Source organism: Amphiprion ocellaris, chromosome 16 (genome assembly GCF_022539595.1).
Source record: "Amphiprion ocellaris isolate individual 3 ecotype Okinawa chromosome 16, ASM2253959v1, whole genome shotgun sequence".
NCBI lineage: Eukaryota > Metazoa > Chordata > Actinopteri > Pomacentridae > Amphiprion > Amphiprion ocellaris.
The window spans coordinates 12,734,802-12,755,375 of NC_072781.1; the positions used below are offsets into that span (position 1 = coordinate 12,734,802).

At 38.6% G+C, this 20,574-nt stretch overlaps 1 protein-coding gene across 3 annotated transcripts in view; it reads left to right on the top strand.

Annotated features, from left to right (window-relative positions):
* Positions 1 to 18,479, top strand: part of mlip (muscular LMNA-interacting protein) — a 36,455-nt gene extending 17,976 nt beyond the window's left edge. For 2 of the 3 annotated variants that reach the window (XM_055018806.1, XM_055018807.1), the window contains 10 exons: positions 807 to 938; positions 1,437 to 3,026; positions 3,751 to 3,822; positions 4,373 to 4,450; positions 4,528 to 4,611; positions 4,710 to 4,751; positions 6,102 to 6,146; positions 7,491 to 7,553; positions 7,677 to 7,802; positions 17,169 to 18,479. In XM_055018806.1, the coding sequence (XP_054874781.1) occupies positions 807 to 938; positions 1,437 to 3,026; positions 3,751 to 3,822; positions 4,373 to 4,450; positions 4,528 to 4,611; positions 4,710 to 4,751; positions 6,102 to 6,146; positions 7,491 to 7,553; positions 7,677 to 7,802; positions 17,169 to 17,390 (2,454 nt within the window). In that variant the 3' untranslated portion in view covers positions 17,391 to 18,479. The remainder of the gene's footprint in view (positions 1 to 806; positions 939 to 1,436; positions 3,027 to 3,750; positions 3,823 to 4,372; positions 4,451 to 4,527; positions 4,612 to 4,709; positions 4,752 to 6,101; positions 6,147 to 7,490; positions 7,554 to 7,676; positions 7,803 to 17,168) is intronic. The other variant, XM_023267095.3, reaches the window with a different exon arrangement.
* The last annotated feature ends 2,095 nt before the right edge of the window (positions 18,480 to 20,574 follow it).

Here is a 20,574-nt window from a genome sequence, read left to right on the forward strand (position 1 = left end):
ACCTAGTCCAGTCAAAAAGTTCCTGAAGCTTTTTCATGGCTGTCTGTCACAGCCGAGTCAGTCATCACTCCTCAGTTGACTGAGGTGTACAGAATTTTTAGTTTTTTATAGAATATGATTAGAGCAAATGTTTATTTTGGCTGATTTTTTAAATGACAAACAATAAATAGATTTTGGTAGAATATTGCAATTTTAAATTTAGATTTCAGTTCAAGGACTTTCAGAAAGTTGAAACGTGATGATTGTCCCTGTTTTTATAGTTTCTGGTTCTGCTAAATGGCACAATTTAGGCAATTTCGGAAAGGCGACCTGCTTTTCAAACGTATTTGGGGTTTAGACGGTTAATAAGGATTTAGCTGCGTCTATGATTGAAATATCAATCACTTCATGTGGTCAGTGAATATCATGCTGATACTTTATCTGCAGTTTTAAAATAGCAAAAATTGTGTGAACACTTTGGCAGACAAAAATACACAGTTATAAAAAGACAAACTAACTATAGTGAAGATTGGTTTTAGCTGGTTTGGATATATATATATATATATTTTTAAGACTGTCATTTTAGTTACTGGGGGCTTAAAGGCTGTGTATGTTCACAGACCATGTGTCAGTTGTTCACTTCTGCACATGACGCACCAATGTCAGCAGGACATGTGCGTGTACATGTGAATTATATGTGTGGGACGTGTGGGACATGTGGCGTGGTGAAACCAAGCACACCCCTGAGCTCAGACAGCCTCACTGAAGTTCACCTCGGGTTTTCTCGGGTTTCACTTGCTCAGTTCCTCCTCATTTTCTCCTGTCAGAACGTAGCCGTGTCCCATGAGGAGACAACAAGCATGTCAGACGGGGAGATTTTCAAAGCAGAGATAGTCTTTATCAAGGACTCTGTGGAGGGGAAAGCAGGAAACGTAATCCAACGGGGGACAGAACCTCACGTAAGTACAACAGGAGCACTCTCAATGTCATGAGGAAACTACAACAAAAGCTTTGTCATTGACACTTTACAATGTAGATGTATATGTGTGAAATAATGTGCAGATGTGTGTCTATGAAGGGGGTAGTTTAAAATATAAACTTGTGAATTTGGTGAAAAAGCACCATCATCAGTTTATGATAAAAACAACAAAACTGTCCAATGTGTAGATTCATTTCCTTTTAAATGTGACAGTTTAATTGGAATTTAATAGAAAGTTAAAATGCACACAGTTCAACAAGTTTCAAAGTGTCATCTTTATAATGAGTTTATTTTAGTTCTTTCACAGTCAGACTGACGGAACTTGTTACAAAAATTAATTTGCAGGTTCGGGATTTTTGTCAGTGCGGCTTTTCAGAATTTGAACGATAAGTAATTTTTCTGCTGTCTGAGGTGTGAATTTACAGATAAGACGTTAAAAATTAAAAAGAAAACTTTTTTTGTTTTTTTTTGTTTTCAGATGAAACCTTCACCAGTTCTGGTGAGCCTGACTCACACCAAAGCCTCTCCATCAGCCAGGTCTGAAAATACCCCCAACCACGTAGCCGCCGCGACGGCCTCTATGGAAACAGCTGTTGACAAACACAGGGGCATTTCCCAGCGGCGGTGTCACGATACCTCTGGACATGCTGAGGTTAGCTTGGGTTGCTTTGCAAATAGAAAGTCTGTGTCAGAAGACAGAACAAGCCCCACAAACTCCGCAGATCTGTTCCCCACCCCGGCTTCATCCAGAGAGTCCATCCTCTCAGAGGGCTCGGACAGAGATAAGAGCTGGTCTGCTGCTCAGCTTTCCTCTGTTGCCTCTCCTGTTTCTTTCAGCCGCACTGTTTCTCAGTGCTCATCTGTCCGCTCGGGCGTCTTCACCCCTGCCGTCGTCCAGATCAAGAGGCATTTTCTGGCTCCTGGCTCTAGTCTGGTTAACATCCCCCAAACCTGCTTCTCATCCTGCGAGAGCCTGACCTCCTCTGTCTGTCTAGAGACTTCTCCTCCCCGGCACCGGCCTCCTCTCACTCGACTGTCCCTCCTTACTGCCATCCTAAGGAAAGGTCGTCTTCCTGTCCTGTCGCCTGCTCCACAGAGGCCTTACACCCCCTGCTGGCCTGTTAACCCTGTGACCCTGTCCTTCTGTAACGCATGCTCAGCAGCCTCCAGCGTGGCCTCTATTCCCCTGGAGTTTTCCTCTCTCTACTCCTCATCGGCTTCTATAGATAGTCAAAGCCACGTTCACAGGGAAGCGAATCGGTGCATCACTGCTCCTCCAACGGTGCAGCCGAGTGAGCTCAGCAGAACCCGTCCTCAAGTGAAAAGATGCTCGGAGCAAATTCACTCCGGCAGCGTGCCTAGAAGGGAGCGGGTTGTTTCACCACCGCCGGTGAAGAGCAGCACTCTACCCAGAGCTCCACTGTTCTGCTCAAACTTCAAATCTGTTTCTCCATCAAAGCATGAAGCAATAGACTGTGCAACCTCCAACAAGCTGCCACACACACACATCTGCAGCTCCGCTGAGCTGAAGCCCAGCAACACTCACATGTTCCTCAAGGGCCATGCAGATAACAACCTCAAAAAACTCATCTCCCCATCCACTAAACTTAGTAATGAGCCAGACACCGCTGTGCCCCAGAAATGGAGTCACCAACCAAATTCATCTCTCTCAAAGCTTCACTCGCTTTCTCAAAAGCTGAGATCTGCGCCTGTCTCTCCTCCTCATCCTCAGCTTTCATGTGCCACAACTTTCTCTGCTCGCACTGACACAGCATCACCTCTTCCTGCTTTACAAAATGTGGGATCAGAGGGAAGCTGCCCCGACTCTAAAAGTGTCACACCATCTCGGGGTTTCCACAAAGCCAGCTGCCTGTCTCCTTCCCGCTACACACCTATTGTCTTTTCCGGGTGGCCGTCACCCGCCGACTCCCCCACACCTACGCCCTCCCCTGCTCCTCCAATCAGAGACCTCACCCCCTCCCCTCCTCTCTCCCTGCGCTCCACACCCTCCCCAAGGCCTGGGAGTGGAATATCAGACTGCAGTGACAGGGAGGGTAAAAAAAGAAAGGTAGCTATGCTATGCTTATCATATGCATGACCTGTTTAAACTGAGGATATTATTTAATATCTTCTCCCTGACATACTGTTCTTCTAGTCTGTGCAGCTAAAAACAGCTTTCACTCACCTGATATGAGGACATGAAGCTCTGTCCTCTCTGTGGGGCTGTTTTTAGACTTCTGTTTATCTGTGTATGTCTGCCATCACTCATTTATGCTCTTGCAGCTTGCTGCTTCCCAGAGATTTCCCGTTCCAATGACTGATTCATCTGAAATGTAGAAGGCAAAGGGGGAATCTATCATCATAAAATTTACCCAGCAGCTTTTTAAAACTTTGATTTCTGGGCCAAAGTATTTCTGACTTTGAAAACCTAATTTTAGAAAGCTCAGAATTCTGAGCGCAAATATCAGGAATTCAATTTATTTCGAGCATGCAGGGAAATATCTGTCGATGTGGGACTCAGTCATTCAGTTTTGTGCCTGTCAGTATGGGAAACAGAACATGTTGACATTTGTGTAGTACTGCTGTGGAAGCAGACAAACACATTTTAATGCTGTTCTTACTGCTGGGCATCTTCAGTGTGGTGGCTTTGCATGATTAGAAGCAATGTGAGATAAGGCACGACTGACAAATCCCTGTGAGACATTCTGCAAAGTTTATCTTTAGTAAAATTATAACATTTGAATTATTTTACATTCGTTGTCTGCTCTTCTCTCTCTCTCTCTAAACTCCAGACACACAAGATTAAGTCGAGCTACAAATCGCTCGCTGCAATTCCCACAAACACCCTCCTGCTGGATCAGCAAGTGAGTTCCCTTCATTTGACTGTAATCCCACTAATACATCTTATCATCCTGTTAGATGTCCAGCCTTATAATAGGAATCCGTGTATGAACAAATGTGTGTTATGGGTAGCATTATGTTAGCGATGTTAAACCTGAATAAACTCATATGCTGTAAATTTTTTATTATAAAAGCAAGGACTTCTTTAGAAAAAAAAGATAAATTTTAAGACTTTTCAGGCTTTACAAAGAATTAAATTTTATTTGTAACTGCAAAAATGTATTAGGCACAAAATGAATGATTTATTTCAAACGAAAACTGAACGAATCCATTTTTAAAACTTATTAAAAGTCAAATCAGGCTCAAACAGACAAGAAAATATGGCATATTGCTGTCTTCACATCGCAGTATGATACATTTACAACTGCAGAGGAAGCTTGTCTGCCAGGAATGCAGAGTAGATAAATAGTTCCTGACTGGAGGAGACGCTGAAGAGACTGATGTGTTATCTCTCAGATAGAGTGTTATCTTCAGCAGGGAGCTCGGTGATATTCTGTCTCTTTGCATCCACAGGTGATAGACGAGCAGGTAGAGAGAGAACTGAGTCCTTGTGACACGCCGGACGGAGGAGTTGCAGACACCCATATGGAGGTATTACTGCACAAGCTGATGCTGCTTTTTACTGAACGCTTCACACAGCAGCAGACATAATTCTGTCCTCTCTGCAGATGTGCTCACCTGCTCAACTCCGGCAACAGTCAGAGGAACTTTATGCTGTCATTGATGAGATACTGGCAAATTCCACTCCAGTAGTGAGTTCAGATATTTATATAAATAAAACATGTACAAATGTTGATTCATAACAGTAGAAGTGGGCTTATTTATGTGCTCTAATTTTCTCCCACTGCAGTCCTCCAGGTCATCGACTCCCAATGTTGGTCTGCAGGTAAAAATGTGTTTCTTTTACATCGTCTCACAGGTATGCTGAGCTCATAAGCACTAAATGCTGTGAATTAGATGATCAATACACCTATCTCCTGTGTGGGCCACAGTCAAAACATGCATACATGTTTATATCAGGGGTATTTGCCTCTACCTGTCTACATGAATAAATGATGAAATAATTACATGCACGGTCAGCCAAGAAATAGTCCAGCACGTAATCCTGTACAAGCTTGTCAGTTTCACCTGAATTACTAAACAAGATATAAAGATGTAACCCCTGAAGGAGCCACAGGGGCTGTTTCTGACTTCATGCTAAGCCAGGCTAAGTGGCAGCTAATTCCAGCTTGGTATTCAATACACAGATCTGTGAGCAGTTGTAGTCTTCTCATCTAACTCTTGTTAAACTCTCGGGTATTAGACAAATGCATGCCCACACAATATAAGTTTGTAATGATTCACCCAATGCAAGTAGGTTCTGAAGGCTATATTTTAAAAAAAAAAAAAACTTACCTAAAGTACACTCGATTCCACTCAAGTTCCACTTGATCTTGAACTAATAGATTTTCATGTTCTCAACTCTGACATTTTTAAATGACAAAACGTCTGGTTACATCAGGCACTCAAATTAATCCAAAGATAGATGCATTTTCATCATTGTGAATAATATGAATAATAATCAATGAATAAATAAATAAACCATGGGCCATTGCATTATGATACATTTTCAAGTGTGACTCTAGATGCTCCGCCATCCTTATTGTAGTTTGAACATCTCTCACCAACAGCACACAGACAGCAATGAATGTCAGCTTTCAGCTAAAATAAAATAATAACCAAAAATGTAAATCATTAAAGTAAGATAAAATAGAAATCTCTAGATGCAAAACTGCAATATCTTTCAGACCACGGAAGTAAGCCCAATGTGCTGTAACACAAACTGGAAGTGGGATGAAAGTGAATTCTGGACGTATAATCATCAGCAGAAGAAACGAATAGATATCTGTTCATTATTCATCAAAGGAGAAACCTTCTCGTAGCTTCCAGAAAAAACAAGTGTCGACGTCAGTGTAGGTGAAGCAGATACTCGTCCAAGTTAAGAGAACAGAAATTAAAATATGTAAATTTCAGTGATTGGCCAGGAATAAAATAAAGCAACTGTTGCACAAAAAGTCAAAACTGCCTGGAACACAATGAGTCCATGAGTCGTGTCAACAAAGGACTTCTTTTCATCTGCTTCGCTGTCAGTTTTGCCAAAGTGATGAATCATTTCCAGATGAAAACCTTCCCATCCTCCCACCAGATGAGTCTCGGGTTGTTTTGTTTCACTTTGCACTTTTTTCTTTTTCACTTTCAACAGAACAACTCGTCATTTCCAAAATCCTTGGGACGTGAAACCAAATATGTAAGTAAGAGTCTGGTAATTCTGTTGAATGAAAAGTACATATTTTGCACAGAATTTCGCCCCCACAGGACCAACGTAACAGCCATCAGTAGTTTATCATCAGACACATTTAGCCCCACAGGACTGAGCTTTTCTGTCACGTCAACATTCTGAAGAAAACATGATCCATCAGGAATTTTAGTTCTTCAAACACACAAAGCTGACGTTGCCGGCTTGAATAAAGATTTAGTCTTTTGGGGGGTAAATTCTGCAAACAAACAGCATTTACTTCTACTTCAACAACATTAAAAGAATAGTCTAACACTTTGGAAATCATCCTTAATATCAGGAGTTTTTATTTGACTGAGATAAGTACATCAATGCTTCTCTCACATGGTTGAGCTCATATTAAGGAGAGGAAACAGGGAAAATACACGACTCCTTCAGTGCTAAACAAAGCACCTAAAACTCACTGACTGCACATCTTCTTTATAAAGATGTGGTCAGGCGGTAATCAAAATACATTGGGCCAGGAATTTGCATGTATTTGAGTGCTTGACTGTTTGGTTTTCTCAGACAAATTCTCCTCTGGTCTCTCTCCTTCTTGCTCTCATCTCTGCATGGTTTTTGAGTAGATTCATAAAGCCTTGATATAAAAGTTTTAGTTGTGTCTTTGGAACTAAGTGCGTCTTTATACTGACTTTCTGTGCAGTTCTGCTTTGAACCCTCCCCAACACACAGTAATGGATACTCAGCGATGTAAAAACAACAATTTGTGGTTTTATGGGTGTTTTGAAATGTTCTCATACCAATCAACAGTTATCCATCCAAACAGGATTCCAGACAGTCACTGGGACCTCAGATTATATCCCAATTATATTCCACTTAATTTTCATGTAAATTTTAAAAAAGTCTTTTATCCTGAACTCAGTTCACACATAAATTCTGTTCTCTGAAAAGCCTGCACACCAGCATTGTCAATTATAATTGGCATTTTCACTTTTAGTGTCAAGAAGATGTTAGAACTGAGTCAGGCTGCAACTTTTTTGTTGTGTTCACGATGGATAAGTTAATCAAATTTGGGTACATCAGATCAGAGGGCTGACATTTATGCATGTCTTAGAATAATAATAGCAACCTACTATTTCCAGTCCTCTTTGTTCTCTCTAATCATCTGATGGTTGCAAATATCCCCAGTAAGTAAAAGTAAGAAAGAGTAAGTAAGTGGTACTGATGCATTCAGGTTCCCTTTTGCCTTGACATAAACCCTGCAGTGCCTAAAGCGCTCTCTTTTATTAGCGCTTGCATTTTTGTGTACGGCATTAATAACTGTGTTCATTCTTTTCCTCCCTTCTCTTTATTCAGGCATCGTTATGCAGCTTGCACCCTTCTGCCGGTGTGGAAAGAAAACTGACGGATTCTAAAAAGGTACATGTTCACTTATTTGATCAACTTATTATCCCACTGCCACCAATGTTGTGAAGTCTCTTGGAAAAAGCCAGTAATGAGAATGACCTCCTCTCTGCTGTCAAACTGAATCTCGGTATCCAGACGAAACCTGGGGTCATTCGCCCGATGACGGTCATTCCAAGACTGACAGTGGAGGAAGAAGAAGAGCTTTGCTCAAATCCCTTCAGGCAGTTCACTGTCAAGCAAACCTTCAATGACAAGAAGAAGGTAGGGACGACGGCATTGGATCACATTTTTTGTTTCATTTTAGGTGATAGCAAGATATCAAAGTCTGTCTTTTTGTGTCGCTAACTCTCATCCTGGTGGGCTTGAAATATGTCTCTTAGAAGAGAGACTTGTCTCATGAATTTTATGACAGAATAAACTAACTGACAGAAAAAGTCTGACAGTAAGTCTATTTAATTCTCAACTCTGTAATCACATACTTTGAATTTGCAGTGCAATTTGCTTCTATATTTGAAGTCGCCTCAACCAAATCAGCAAGACAATTGACAAAGCTCTGTTATTTTAGAGTTATGGACTTCATTATAACTGAAATGAATTGGATACCTTCTACGGTACATCATGACTTCCATCTGTGCAGAACAATATGTGTAGACCATCTTGTTAAACAGCATTTGCTTTTAGGGGAAAGCGAGTCAGTTCCACAGAAGCTGGACGCTCTGCAGCAGCCACTCATTTATCATCTCCTCTCCCCTACTTTGAATTTCCATCCCATCTCCTCTCTAATCAGCCAGCCGTGTCAAATTCTCTGAGAAGATGATTTCTATTTCCTAACAACCTGCTGAGCATTTGGCTTGTTTCCATACCTCTTCTCGTCAAACAAGAAGTACGGAAAGATGCTGGTGCTCCGCTCGCTATCATGCTGCAAACCCTGGAAGCAGTATATTTAGCAGAGTGTTTCTGTATAGGGACTTCACTGCTATCTGAGAGGATTCATATTTTTAAAAAGTAACAGCAAAACAACAAAAGACAACTTAATTCTTCGTGTTATGTGCATTTTACTTACATGCAGTGAATCTAACATGAACTAAACTCCTGAATAGATGAGTGTGGAGTAGTTTCTAAGTCAAACATTTAAACATTTATGACATTTATGCAAATCTATAATCAAGATTTTAAACCAGTTGGTGTAATACAACAGTCACAGAATTAATTGCCTGAACCCAGAGCAGTTTTTATGCCTTTTTTTTGTTGTCACATTTTTACTGAGTGCAGACTCATTTTTCACAGCAATGCAAAGTTTTGTACCTCTATGGAAGCAGTAGAGACAACTCAAAAACCTCATTTTTGGCTGAAAAGGTCCACTGTAAAAAATGTGAAAAATTGTCAGACTGTGACAGTAAAAGTTTGATCCAGTTTATACAACACTGAATCATAGTAAGTAAGTTAATCAGGGGGGAAAAAATGCATTTTTTAAAGTTTTTTTTTTGTCTTGAAAAAATACATTTCCCTACTCTTGCAGTTTTTTGATGGAAAAATGCAGTAGTATATATAAATTTGAATAGTGTAATTTTTGCATTCACTTCTCAAAAAGAATGTCAGTTTTCATAGTTATGCTGACAACGGACACATGCCATAATATTTACAACAAGCAAAATTTTTGCATTTATTTCATGTAAAAAAATAGAGTTTGTACCTGCAAAACTGATGTATTTTTGTGTTAATAATGGACATGTGCTTTAATAGTTATGGCAGCTATAACTGCAATTTTTGCACGTCATGCTAAAAATACATAATACATGTTAAATATACTGACTGTTGCATTGATAATGGAATAATGCTGTAATATTTATAATAGGTCACACAGACTTTATTCTAGATGGTATTTTCATGTAAATTTTCAAGTAAAACAACATTTTTTTAAAGGTTAAAACTTTTTTTTAAACAGTAAAATATGGAATGAAGCACATTTTTTTAACCGAAAAATCAACGTTATCAATACATTTCTTGACCATAAATGAAGAAAATGTTTTATCGTAATTTTAAGGTAACTTTCTGGCAACCACAGCTGCCCAGAATTTTACCGTATAAATAACATTTTTTTTCAACCGTGTATAATGCCATAAATCATAGAAAAGAAAAAAGAAACAATAAGAAATTGTTGGATTCCTTTAATTATTTATAATAAAAACCTAGAATCAGTATGTACACCATTATTGGAGCAATATTGGAGAATAAGCTGGGACTATACATACAACAGATATTTTACCCCTTACATTTTTAGTTTGCTTACAGACTTGTTTTCTGTGTGCTTTGTGTAAACACGGCCTGCAGCTCAACCAAATAGTTTCAGAGTTTGGTCCGGTGACTGTTTATCATGGCTCAGTCAGTTGTGGCTTTGTGGTTGCACTGTAGAGTGCATAACTTTTGTTTTTTTAGAGAATTTTGTTATTGTGAACACTTTCCTTTGTTGTTGAGTTTTTAAACAAGGCATGTGAAATAAAACAGTTTCGATGAAATATGATTTTAAGCTTAGATTTGGCGAATCTTCTTGATAGAACTGTACATCGTGATTTATTGAAAGACGATCAAACAGTGGAAAATGCAACATTTCTTTCAGTTTTTATAGTTGTTGGCTAAAAGAAAATATGCCTTTTAAACCTTTGTGGGGTTAATGTGAGCCGTTGTCAGCTTCTATTGAAACATTTTTTTAAATTTAATATTCCATATAATGATGTTGACAGGGGCCCAGAAAATACCTGAAAATCATTAGTACTAAAAATGTTTCTGAATCATGAACAAACACTATGAATGTGATGATAAACCAAAGTTAAAGTTAGAGTTCTGTTGTTGATTTAATCTGTCCAAGATACATATTTAAAATAGTCCCTTCCTGTCTTAAAATGGCTTAGATGTCACTCACACTTGTTGCTTCCTCTAGGATACTTTGATCCATTTCATCCCTGCCTTTCTCTCCACTCACATCAGCTCAATCGCACCAATTTACTACAAATCTGCTCCAACACTATAAAATTGCTCTTCACTGCGCTGCGACAAATTGCAGTATTGGAGTATTTCCTCCACACAAGTTTGATCCATTCTGAAAAAGATTGGTTCCTTAGGTTTATGAAATTCTGAAAAATCTAGAAAATCTGTCATCTGAGTTTTTGAGACTGTCATTTGGGACGCTGTGTTTTCAAGGTCGATAAGTTCAGCCACTGCTCTGACAGGTTATTTTGCTCACACCATAAAAAACAACACACTGACATATTTACCAGAAGGAGCGGGTTAGCTCCTTTTTAAATATTGCAAAACAGTCTGGACCATGTTAAATGTCACTGTCAACATGATGATTGTGAGGCAAGACGACACTTCCAGACATACAGGGAAGTGATGAGATGTAAGCACTTCATCGTGTCAGTGAATACACGCTTTCAGCAGGCTTCCACAGTCGAGAGATTTTTAACACATCAATAATGTTGACACGTGAGACACTAAATTGTTTTCCAAGTAAAAGGAAGGCCAGAAAGAGTGGCAGCAGCACCGCATTTCTGATGCAGAAAACGTTGGGTATATTCTATATTGGTTTGGACTATTCTGCAGAACATACAGTAATATGCAGAGTTTTTGAAGCCATGGGGTGTTTTGCAACATCTATATTCAGAGTTGAATACAATCTGCTCCCCACCACGGCTCAGTTGGTTGATTTTATGTGGATTAATTACATGTTGTCATTTAATCTCAGATCTTTGATTCATTGCTTTGAGCTAATCCTTAATTAATGGGAGCTCATGTTAATTAACTTTAATGTACATGCTGCTGATGTTGGTGCAAAATTAAATACTGGATCATACCAACAACCTTTGTTTCTGACAGTTTGGATTCAGGATATACTGTACTTCAAAACAGTTGTTAAAGTTCGTGTGATTTGACACTTTATGGAGTTGTTCCACATTTTGATTTGTAATAATGTCGTGTCAGTACAGTAAGTGTGAAGCTCCAGCTATATGAGAGTTATCTTTATGGAGACTGAAAAAGAGGGAAAGAACAAGCTTTTATTTATCTGCCTTTCAAAATGTGCCCATCAACATATCTGAAGCTGAGTGAATAACACATTTTATCTTGTTATTGGTACAAAACTGGAGTGTAAAATTAACTCAGCGCACCTGTAACATCCACAGCATGTCCTTCTTACAGGTTATTTTTATGGCATTTGTTTATTCTTCTTTTTTTTCAGTTCAAGATTTGCTTTCGAGTAATTTTGGTCATTTGTTGTGACTATTTTGTGGCACAGGAAGATGATGCTCCCTCCTACAGTACTCTGACTAAATAATTGATTTTTATTCCACTGTAGAACACTTGAAGGCAATACGTAGTATTTCCACACTCAGAACGGAGATACTCAAATAAAACTGGACACAAATGGAGCAACTTAATATAAAAAGGGTGTGATTTTGGAAGCTGCCTGTCTTATTGCTGGCTGCATAATAAATGCAGTTATTTTTGTAATGACCATAAAGTAATGTTCTCTTGTTGAACTCCAGAAGCCTTTAATCACAACGGGTGAAAAGTTTTGTTTAAGAGCTCAGCTGTAAAATGTAACTTTTATTCCACTACCATGGTGTCTTTTCCTACTTATAAAATGAAATCACGTATCAGTGCCCAGCATGAGAATAAATGGATGAGCACAAATTTATTAATTATTAAGACTGAAACATGGATGTTGGTGGTATAGATATAATTGACTGGCTGCTTCTGCTTTTCTGAACAACTTTAAGGTGAGCTGAGGGACATCCAATGAAAAAAAAAATCTTCTTACTCCAAAAATAAAATGAAAGAAAATCATAAATGAGGAGAAAGTGCGAAAACATGTCCAGACCTTCCTTGCAGACCTTGGCCAGAAATGAACTTTTTCTTTTCTATTCGTTTCAAACCATTCGACCGTCAGACAAGTTCCCAATAAACTTTTCATGTGTGAATCTTAGAATTGCACTTCACATTTTGTAAAATTAATCTGACAGAGTTTTGAAGTCAGTTTAAAAAAAAGCACTTCATCAGAAGATTTAACTGATCAGCTCACATCATGATTCTGTTCTAACAAAACTTTGGGGAATCTGTACAATCTGCATAATCTGACGGCCCACACTCGCTCTGCCGTTCATCCTCACTAGTTATACTGATTTCTCCTTTCATCCGCACCTCATTTTTCCTGATTTCCAGATTTCTGTCCTTATCTTAATTCTGTCAATGTGTCAGGCTTCAGTTGGCATCACAGTCTATGTATATTTCATATCTGAGTCAACTGTATCTTGTGACTTTAGTTTCCTGTTGAGCTGCTTCATTATGATCCGTGATGAATGATTTCTTGCTTTGATTTGGCATATTTCAAGTGCCAAATACAAAAATGTGACCATTTACTGCACAAAATATTCAAATCAATCATAACTCAACAAGTCTGAAATACATTCATATTATTACACTCACATTCAAATTTCAGTCACTTTGCTGAAAGAAGGCAGCTTTCAGAGCCACAGTCTTAAATCTGTTATCACAGAAGGCAGATTGACAATACAAAAGATGTGATGGCGTATCTCTTGATAATGTATTGCATTTGCAGAAAAGTACAAAAGTAATTAAGAGTCGCTTGCTAGTACTATTTGACAAGGGAACTGTTGAAAGCAGGGAAGGAAATCGGATGAGATGGCCGAAAGCTCAGTCACTTAATCTGAGGGAAACCACAAAAGCTCTTGTCAGCCTCACTGACACAAATTTTAATTAGGAAACTGGAATTACTGCTTCACACCTTTGTGTCTCAACACCAGGAAGTCAAAGAATGATTCCTAATAGAAAACTGGGGGGTTTTCCCAGGTTCTTTTTCAACCTGTCAAAGTGCAGCTATGACATAAACTTGCCACAAAACACAGATTTCTTTAATCTTTTGGTATTTTTTTTTTTAGTTTAGGTTGAAGGAGAGATGATGTTAATTAGTGAATTTCTTCAAAGTGATTTTGCTCTAGTGGGTGGCATGTGGTCCACACGAAGATGTAATTTCAACTCATTTGATGTTTCATATAAAAGTCTTAAATATGGAACTATATATTCTATGAGATGCCAACAAGAAGCTTACAGTGGGAACAGTTGTCTAAGTTAATGTAAAATAGGAAGTTGTGTTTACTGTTGTAATGTGCATGTACTTTGGGGTTTGCAGCTTTGACTACTAGCCAACAAAAGCAAAATGTGGCCCCTGCCTCTCTAGTATTAACAGTATAAACTGTGGCATGCAGTTCTTCTCTGCAACAACAGCTTATGGATACAAGTTATCTTTACCAAATCTACTTGGATCAGAACTTTTCTTATTGATTCCTAAATGTAAATATTTTCTTCTAAATCTTTTTTGCTGTGAGAAGACATTAAAATGACAGCAGGATATTGTTTACACTTGACACAATGATGTTGATAAATAATCTGAGTATGAACTTCCAAATCAATGTCTTTTTTGAATTCATTTTTGAATCTGATCATCGTTTTCCTGGTGCAGCGTTCACTGAGACCAAAGCTGCAGCTTACATCTATTCCTGTCCAAACTCATATATGCAATGAAGACTACAAGGGGAAATAATACACTTTTTTCTCCTCTACATTTATTTACAACTTATGGATTTACTTTTAGTCATTATATAAAGTTACCACGTTGGTGATTGTACGCTTCCGCTAACGAGTCAAATTGTAGCGTGCAGTCGTATTCGTCCAGACAAATAATATTTGCAATGATTTTGAAATGTGTTCGTTGTGTGTTTAAGTTCACAAACACAGAAAAAAAACCAAGTTTAATTCCTTATATGTGTTCACTTGCCAGACTAGTGAAACTAATTCTGACTGAGGTTGTAGCCATGACTCAAATGTGGATGTTGTTGCAAAGAAGCTGCAAATTCTAAAACATGGATGCATCAGACGCATCTAAATCTGATGAGACAGAACATCCATACAATCACCACAATTTCAAGGTTGGCATCCAAGATGTGTCACCTATTCAAACCAAAATTCAACCAAATGTGAAATACCCCTCTGTCCGTAACTGAGTTATTGAGCTGAATAACAGCGCGGGATGTGTGGTTTTGGAGTGCAAAAGCTGTGGCTCTCTGCTGTAGGTCCTGGAGGCCTCCACTGATTCAGAGCACTCATGTTTCTGCTCCTCAAAACTAATTAAATGAGAAGAAGCCGTTACAGCCCATAGATACATTTCAGGCAGTGAAATTACTTTTTGCTCTAAGTACAGTTTCCAGTGTTTCAGGTGTGACTGGTGCAGAATGAAACTTACAGAGAGTTCAATGGCTTTAGTTTGCGTGTCTTTAGTCAGCAGAGGTTGACTCACAGCTCTGCAACATCACAAAGTGAATTTCACATCTTACAATTCTTTCATTTCTCTGTTCTTTTAATATATTGTATGACATGCTGATGCAATTGGATACATCAGTGATGTTTCTTGAGGTCATTGTGTTTGTGGTCTTTTAACTTTACACACTCACACAGGCGACCATGGGGTAGATGAAGGCCCTGCTTCTGGCCATATAGAGCCACGCCACCCTTGGGAATCTGTTATGTAACATATTGAAATGTCTGTAAAGGTACAGCAAATAATGTCACTCAGGCAGATTTGAAATATGTCAGATTAATTTGTGAAACAATACCATTGTTCAGGCTTCACTGAATGTTTACAGGAAAACCGATACACCTACTGATGTCCCATTTGCTCCCCACACATAGTCCTATGTGTCAGATTGTTTCCTCTAACCTTAATACAGCTGTATACAGTGTGCATTTATGCATGTGGCTGTTACGAATCCACAGATAACGTTCAAGTGCAGGGTGAGAGACGAGACAAACAAATGCAATGTAAGAAAAGACAATATTGTACAATGACAATAGTTCAGAACACAGACTACAACTAGAAGGGGGTCATGAACAGAATAAATAGCTAAATGCACTCAGAATACTAAAGTCCTCTAGAGGGCAGGTGGAATAACTATCACCTGGGTAAAATACAATAAGGATTAAACTAACCCACGCTAGGTAAGACCTAGGCAGAGCAGCGAGAGCTACCATAACAGGCTCAAAAACGCGAGGATAGAACAACTAATTGGCGAAGCTAGATGTTACAGAAACAGGATCCACTGCAAGGTCTGGGTCAGAGATTAAACAGGGAGGTTTGCTGACATTGAAAGCAGAGAGGGGGGTATGAGAGGCCGTGGCAGGGAATCGATGGCGTGTGGCGTTGCACATGGATCCAGGACTCAGACGTAGATTCAGACAGTGGAGACTTGGAGCAGAGGAATCCACGTGTGGACACGAACAGGCAGGAGTCCAGACTGAAAGGGAAGGCACGCTGGGTTTAACAGAGCCGAGACAAGGGAGCTAGACTGAACAGAGAATCAGAACAGACTGTGACTGTTCAGTGGTCCAGCATCAAGTGGTGTGCAGATTCTGTCTTAATGGGAGCAGAGGTAGAAGGCTTGATTGCTCCCATCTGTTCACACGGCAACTCCTGCTGATTGGACTGGCAGCACCTGGCCGCCAGCGCCACACACACACATGCCCACCTGAGGAGAGAGAGGAAGTGCTGTTACACACAGATTCCAGGGTTATATAGTGCTTCTCTGCATGATTCTTGAGCTGCACTAGAGCAGTGAGAACATTTTTTTTTTTTAGTTAAATATGTCATTATGCACAAAATGGCATTTAAGTGTTGCAATACGTGTGCTATGGCTCTGGAGTTACAACATCTCAGATAAACATAGGTCGGCACAGATGAAATGTGAACCATCGTGTTGATTCTCATAAAAGATGGGACACACAGCACTGTTTGATCAAGGGGATTGTACTCAACGCCAGTATTGTGATTCACCTTCATCCTGCTGCTAGCTGGTGTATCAGAGTGGGTTCCTCTGTTGAACACCAACCAGTGACATCTAAACCAACAATAATAAGCAGTAAATGTGTGTTTGTTTTCTACCTGCTGCCACTTCCTACTGCTAAATACTGCACCTCCAGATAAGAAGCATTAAGTCCAGAACGGATGAATTGGTTATTTTATTAGTCAGAGAGGATTAATCCCCTTTTTCTTTCAATTTACAGTGTGATGAGCACTGTGATATTTATTTCCTGACTGTGAGATGATGCAAAATACATTTACGTGAATCTTAAACAGGACATTGACACACATGTTTGAGTTTTTTGACATGAAAACCTAGATATGTCAAACACGGTTAAAAATTTTCCTTTTTTTTTTTTAAAAAAAAACAAAAGTAAGTTCTCACAAAAGAGCAAATTGTGATAATTAATGCTAATACATTCTGTACACGTGATAATTCATACAGGGCTCAGCAGCATACTTCATTGCTATGTGATTTGTCCATTCAAATTTTCTGATTTTTTTTTTTATCCATGAAGCCTCTGATTGGAGTCACCATCCAATCCAGAAAAGTAGCTGTTAATTATAATCAAACTCACATTGGATTTTCATCTTCATCTTCATCAGCAATTTCATGGTGGGCTCAAATCTAACTGGAAGTTACACAGTCCTGGCCGATGTTCTTCATTTTTCCTCTGCCATTCTGTTCTTTTCGTTTTCAGGCAGAAAACACGCATCCCAAACCTGGAGGGATAAACTGGCACACAGGTTCAACAGGCAAAACACCGAGTGAGGAGAGGAAGCCTCAAAGAAGAAGTCCTTTCTCTGTATGTGACCTGCAGATCACAGAGCCTGAAGAGCAGATCAGTCACCTTGGGAAAGATGCTTTGACATCTTTCAGTCCTACCGAGAGGCATATGCAAGCTTTTGAAACTCATATTTAAGTGCTTTTTCTTCAGTAAACAATTATTTGCTTAAGCACATTCAGTATTCAAGGCAGTTCCGGCTAACGGAGCAATGACAAGTTGATTGCACCTCATCAGCATGAATGTCCATGTGGTTGTTTACAGGAGTCGACAGCAAGGGTTTAGATCGCCTGATGATAGAGCTGCACTCAACTGACCATTCGCTAGTTTCCGTTAACGACATGCATTGTCATTTTTGAAATGGTGAGTCTTTAATTTCAGACAGAGACGGACAAAAGTAGTCTTCTTATTTTTTTTCTGTGCTAATTGAAGCTTCGTCAGACAGAATCTCTTGAATATCGGGGAAAAAAACACAATTGTAGTCACTCCCTTTAGACGCTCTTGGAAAAGAGAGATTGAGAAAGAAAACATATCTTTGAAACTATTTGACCTGATTTGCACTTCTGATGAAGTACACCGACACCTTAAAGTTGCACCTCCTCACCACAAGTTTATGATAGATACACGTAAATAAGGAAGCAACATTGTTTTTGTATTATAATGCAGATCTTCTGCGGGTATTTCAGGATATATCATGAGAAAAACAGACTTGTAGAAGCATCGCAGAGGATAAAGCTATCTTCATGATTTCTCTCTTTCAAATGTTAAGGTTACCCTAAACTTTGATCTGTACCTGACACCATCCTGCAAACTTTTTGTTTGTTGAGACAAAGCATCACAGAATCCAAAGCTTGACGGAACTGCAGTGGCAGATCTAGCAATGGTCAGTTGCTGAAAAACAAGCCAAAGACAAGAGATAGTGACACAACCCTGATCATCTTTTTTTTTTTTAAGTAAAAACTAATTTGACCTAGAAAGACGCATGTAAAAAACCTACTGTGTGGCCTTTTATTGGTCTTACAGTGTGTTTTATTCACAAACTATGATCACAGTCATTGCAGTACAACATTAAATTCATGCAAATGATGTGACTCACTGTAAAGAAAATAACATTTTATTATTATTATTATTATTATTATTATTATTATTATTATTATTAATAATAATAATAATAATAAATGATTTGAAGAAAAACTGGAATGTTTAATAAACAATTTACCTACCTTCTCCTATGTTTTGAGTTTTATTTCCTTCAACTGTTTCCATATCAGTCAAGAAAATAACAAGCAAATGACATTAAAGTCTGTTTGAAATAACACAACTTGGAAAAAAAAAATTAAAGCAGGAATTGAGAATCCAGTAAGTATTTTCATTTCTAAAGCAAAGGTGTCCTCTCATTGATTTCTCTCTTGGATGTTCTTATGCCGGATTTAAAAATCCTTAAAGAAAAGTCAATAGTTCAACCTGAGAAGAGGCTCTTGGAGAAAACGGGTATTAAAATGGTTCAGATGATTGCAGCTCTCACAGTGTTGTGTACCTGCTGTGGACCTCACCACACAGGAGCAAAGCAGCAACAGTGTACCCACAATCAATTCAAGAGTGTTGGAGCAGCTGTTTAAAAATATCTCCAACAGTACGTTGTTTTCAGCACAATACATGTTACAGGGAGGCAGGATGAAAACTCTTGCTTTTGGTTCAGTTTTATTGGGTTATTGCTCAGAAGCGTAATTAACAAAGGAGGCAAAACTGCAAAAAAAAGAAAAAAGTGGTCCTGTGAGTGTTGCTAAATCTGTGAAACAAATAAAATGAAAGGAGGGCTAATAGTGTTCTAATTAGCTAAATAAACTACAAAACAAGTGAACTCCTTACTCGGGTAAAAAACATGGGCTCCTAAAGCACTGACAAAAGGATATCTGTGTGCAGGTTTTGCAAAAAAAAAACATAGGGTTATGTTGAATGCTGCAAGTCACAGATCTCAATGATTTATTGATATATTTAATCAAAAAATGTATCAGTTTTTAATGGCGTCTCCATTCCAACCAGCTACACTGATTGTAATCTTGTCAGTTTAAGTGGAACATCAAGTCGATGAATGAACCTTGAACCTGACCTGATCAAGATACAGATACAGAAAGATTAGACATTCATCCGCCCATTAGCTGCTTCACACATAAATGCAGACAGGTCTGACTGTCCATTTGACTTAGCCAGATACTACATGACAAGAAAATAAAATAAACATGTGCACAAATAAACGTCTTTATAATACCAGCAAAAGCTCAAAGACGCAAATAATAAAAGCGAGAAAATGAGGAAAAAGCAAGACGAGTTCTTTTGTTCTTCTGTTTGTCCAACTGTTAAATTAGAGTTTGGGTTTGAAATTGGCCTCATTGTTCTTGTGTGCCTAAACATTAAACTCAGCGTTTAAATTGATGAATTGCAGCTACTTATTTGTAATTTTTGATGTTGTATATATTGTAGCATTAATTATTTTGTTTAATTAAATGTTATGATTTTTGTCATTTTGTTTAATTAAATGTTATGATTTTTGTCATTTATGTGAAACAGTGTCCATCTTAAGATGCAAGACACGTTTCAGAGGAATAATGATAATAAAGTCAAATCAAATCCCATTAAAACATCATTATGAAGGGAAACTCCAATGCTCTGGCCACCCATATTAAAACTGATGGAGGGCTTATAGCGGATATTGCTAATTACTTTAATACATTTACAATAATAAAATGACAAAATTAAAATCAGATATGAGTAACAGTGCTCCCTACTTATTGTGTTCTCTCATACATGGTATTGTAATTAAGACAAAAACACTTTTTATTTGAATTTGACACAACCAACTTCAAGATGGGTGAATATTTGATAAAGTCACTCTAGGATAATATGTCAGGCTGCTTAAAATTTCCCTTTCTTTCCCCTTTTCTTTCCCCCTTTCTTTCTTTTCCCCTTTCTTTAAAATCTTTCCACTCTTACAGACCTGCAATAAATTGGAAGGTATGCCTCCCTAGCATACCTCCTATATGTATATTTCCTCCTCCTCACCCTGATGTCCAAAATCTCTCAGCCAGTACTTATCAGACATCTGCTCTGCTTCACCATGACCACCGTCTGGACTTTGTGGATCCTGTCTTCATCTACTACCTTCATCTGAGACCTTTCTCCACGATGCTGGTCCTCATCAAACTGCCAAAATACTTTGTTGTAGCAGCACAACTCTGATTCATATAGACAACTACAAATCATGGCAGGGCTTAATTTCTTTGACTTCAGTGCAGCGGTGTAGCTAAAGTGGATCGTCTACTAA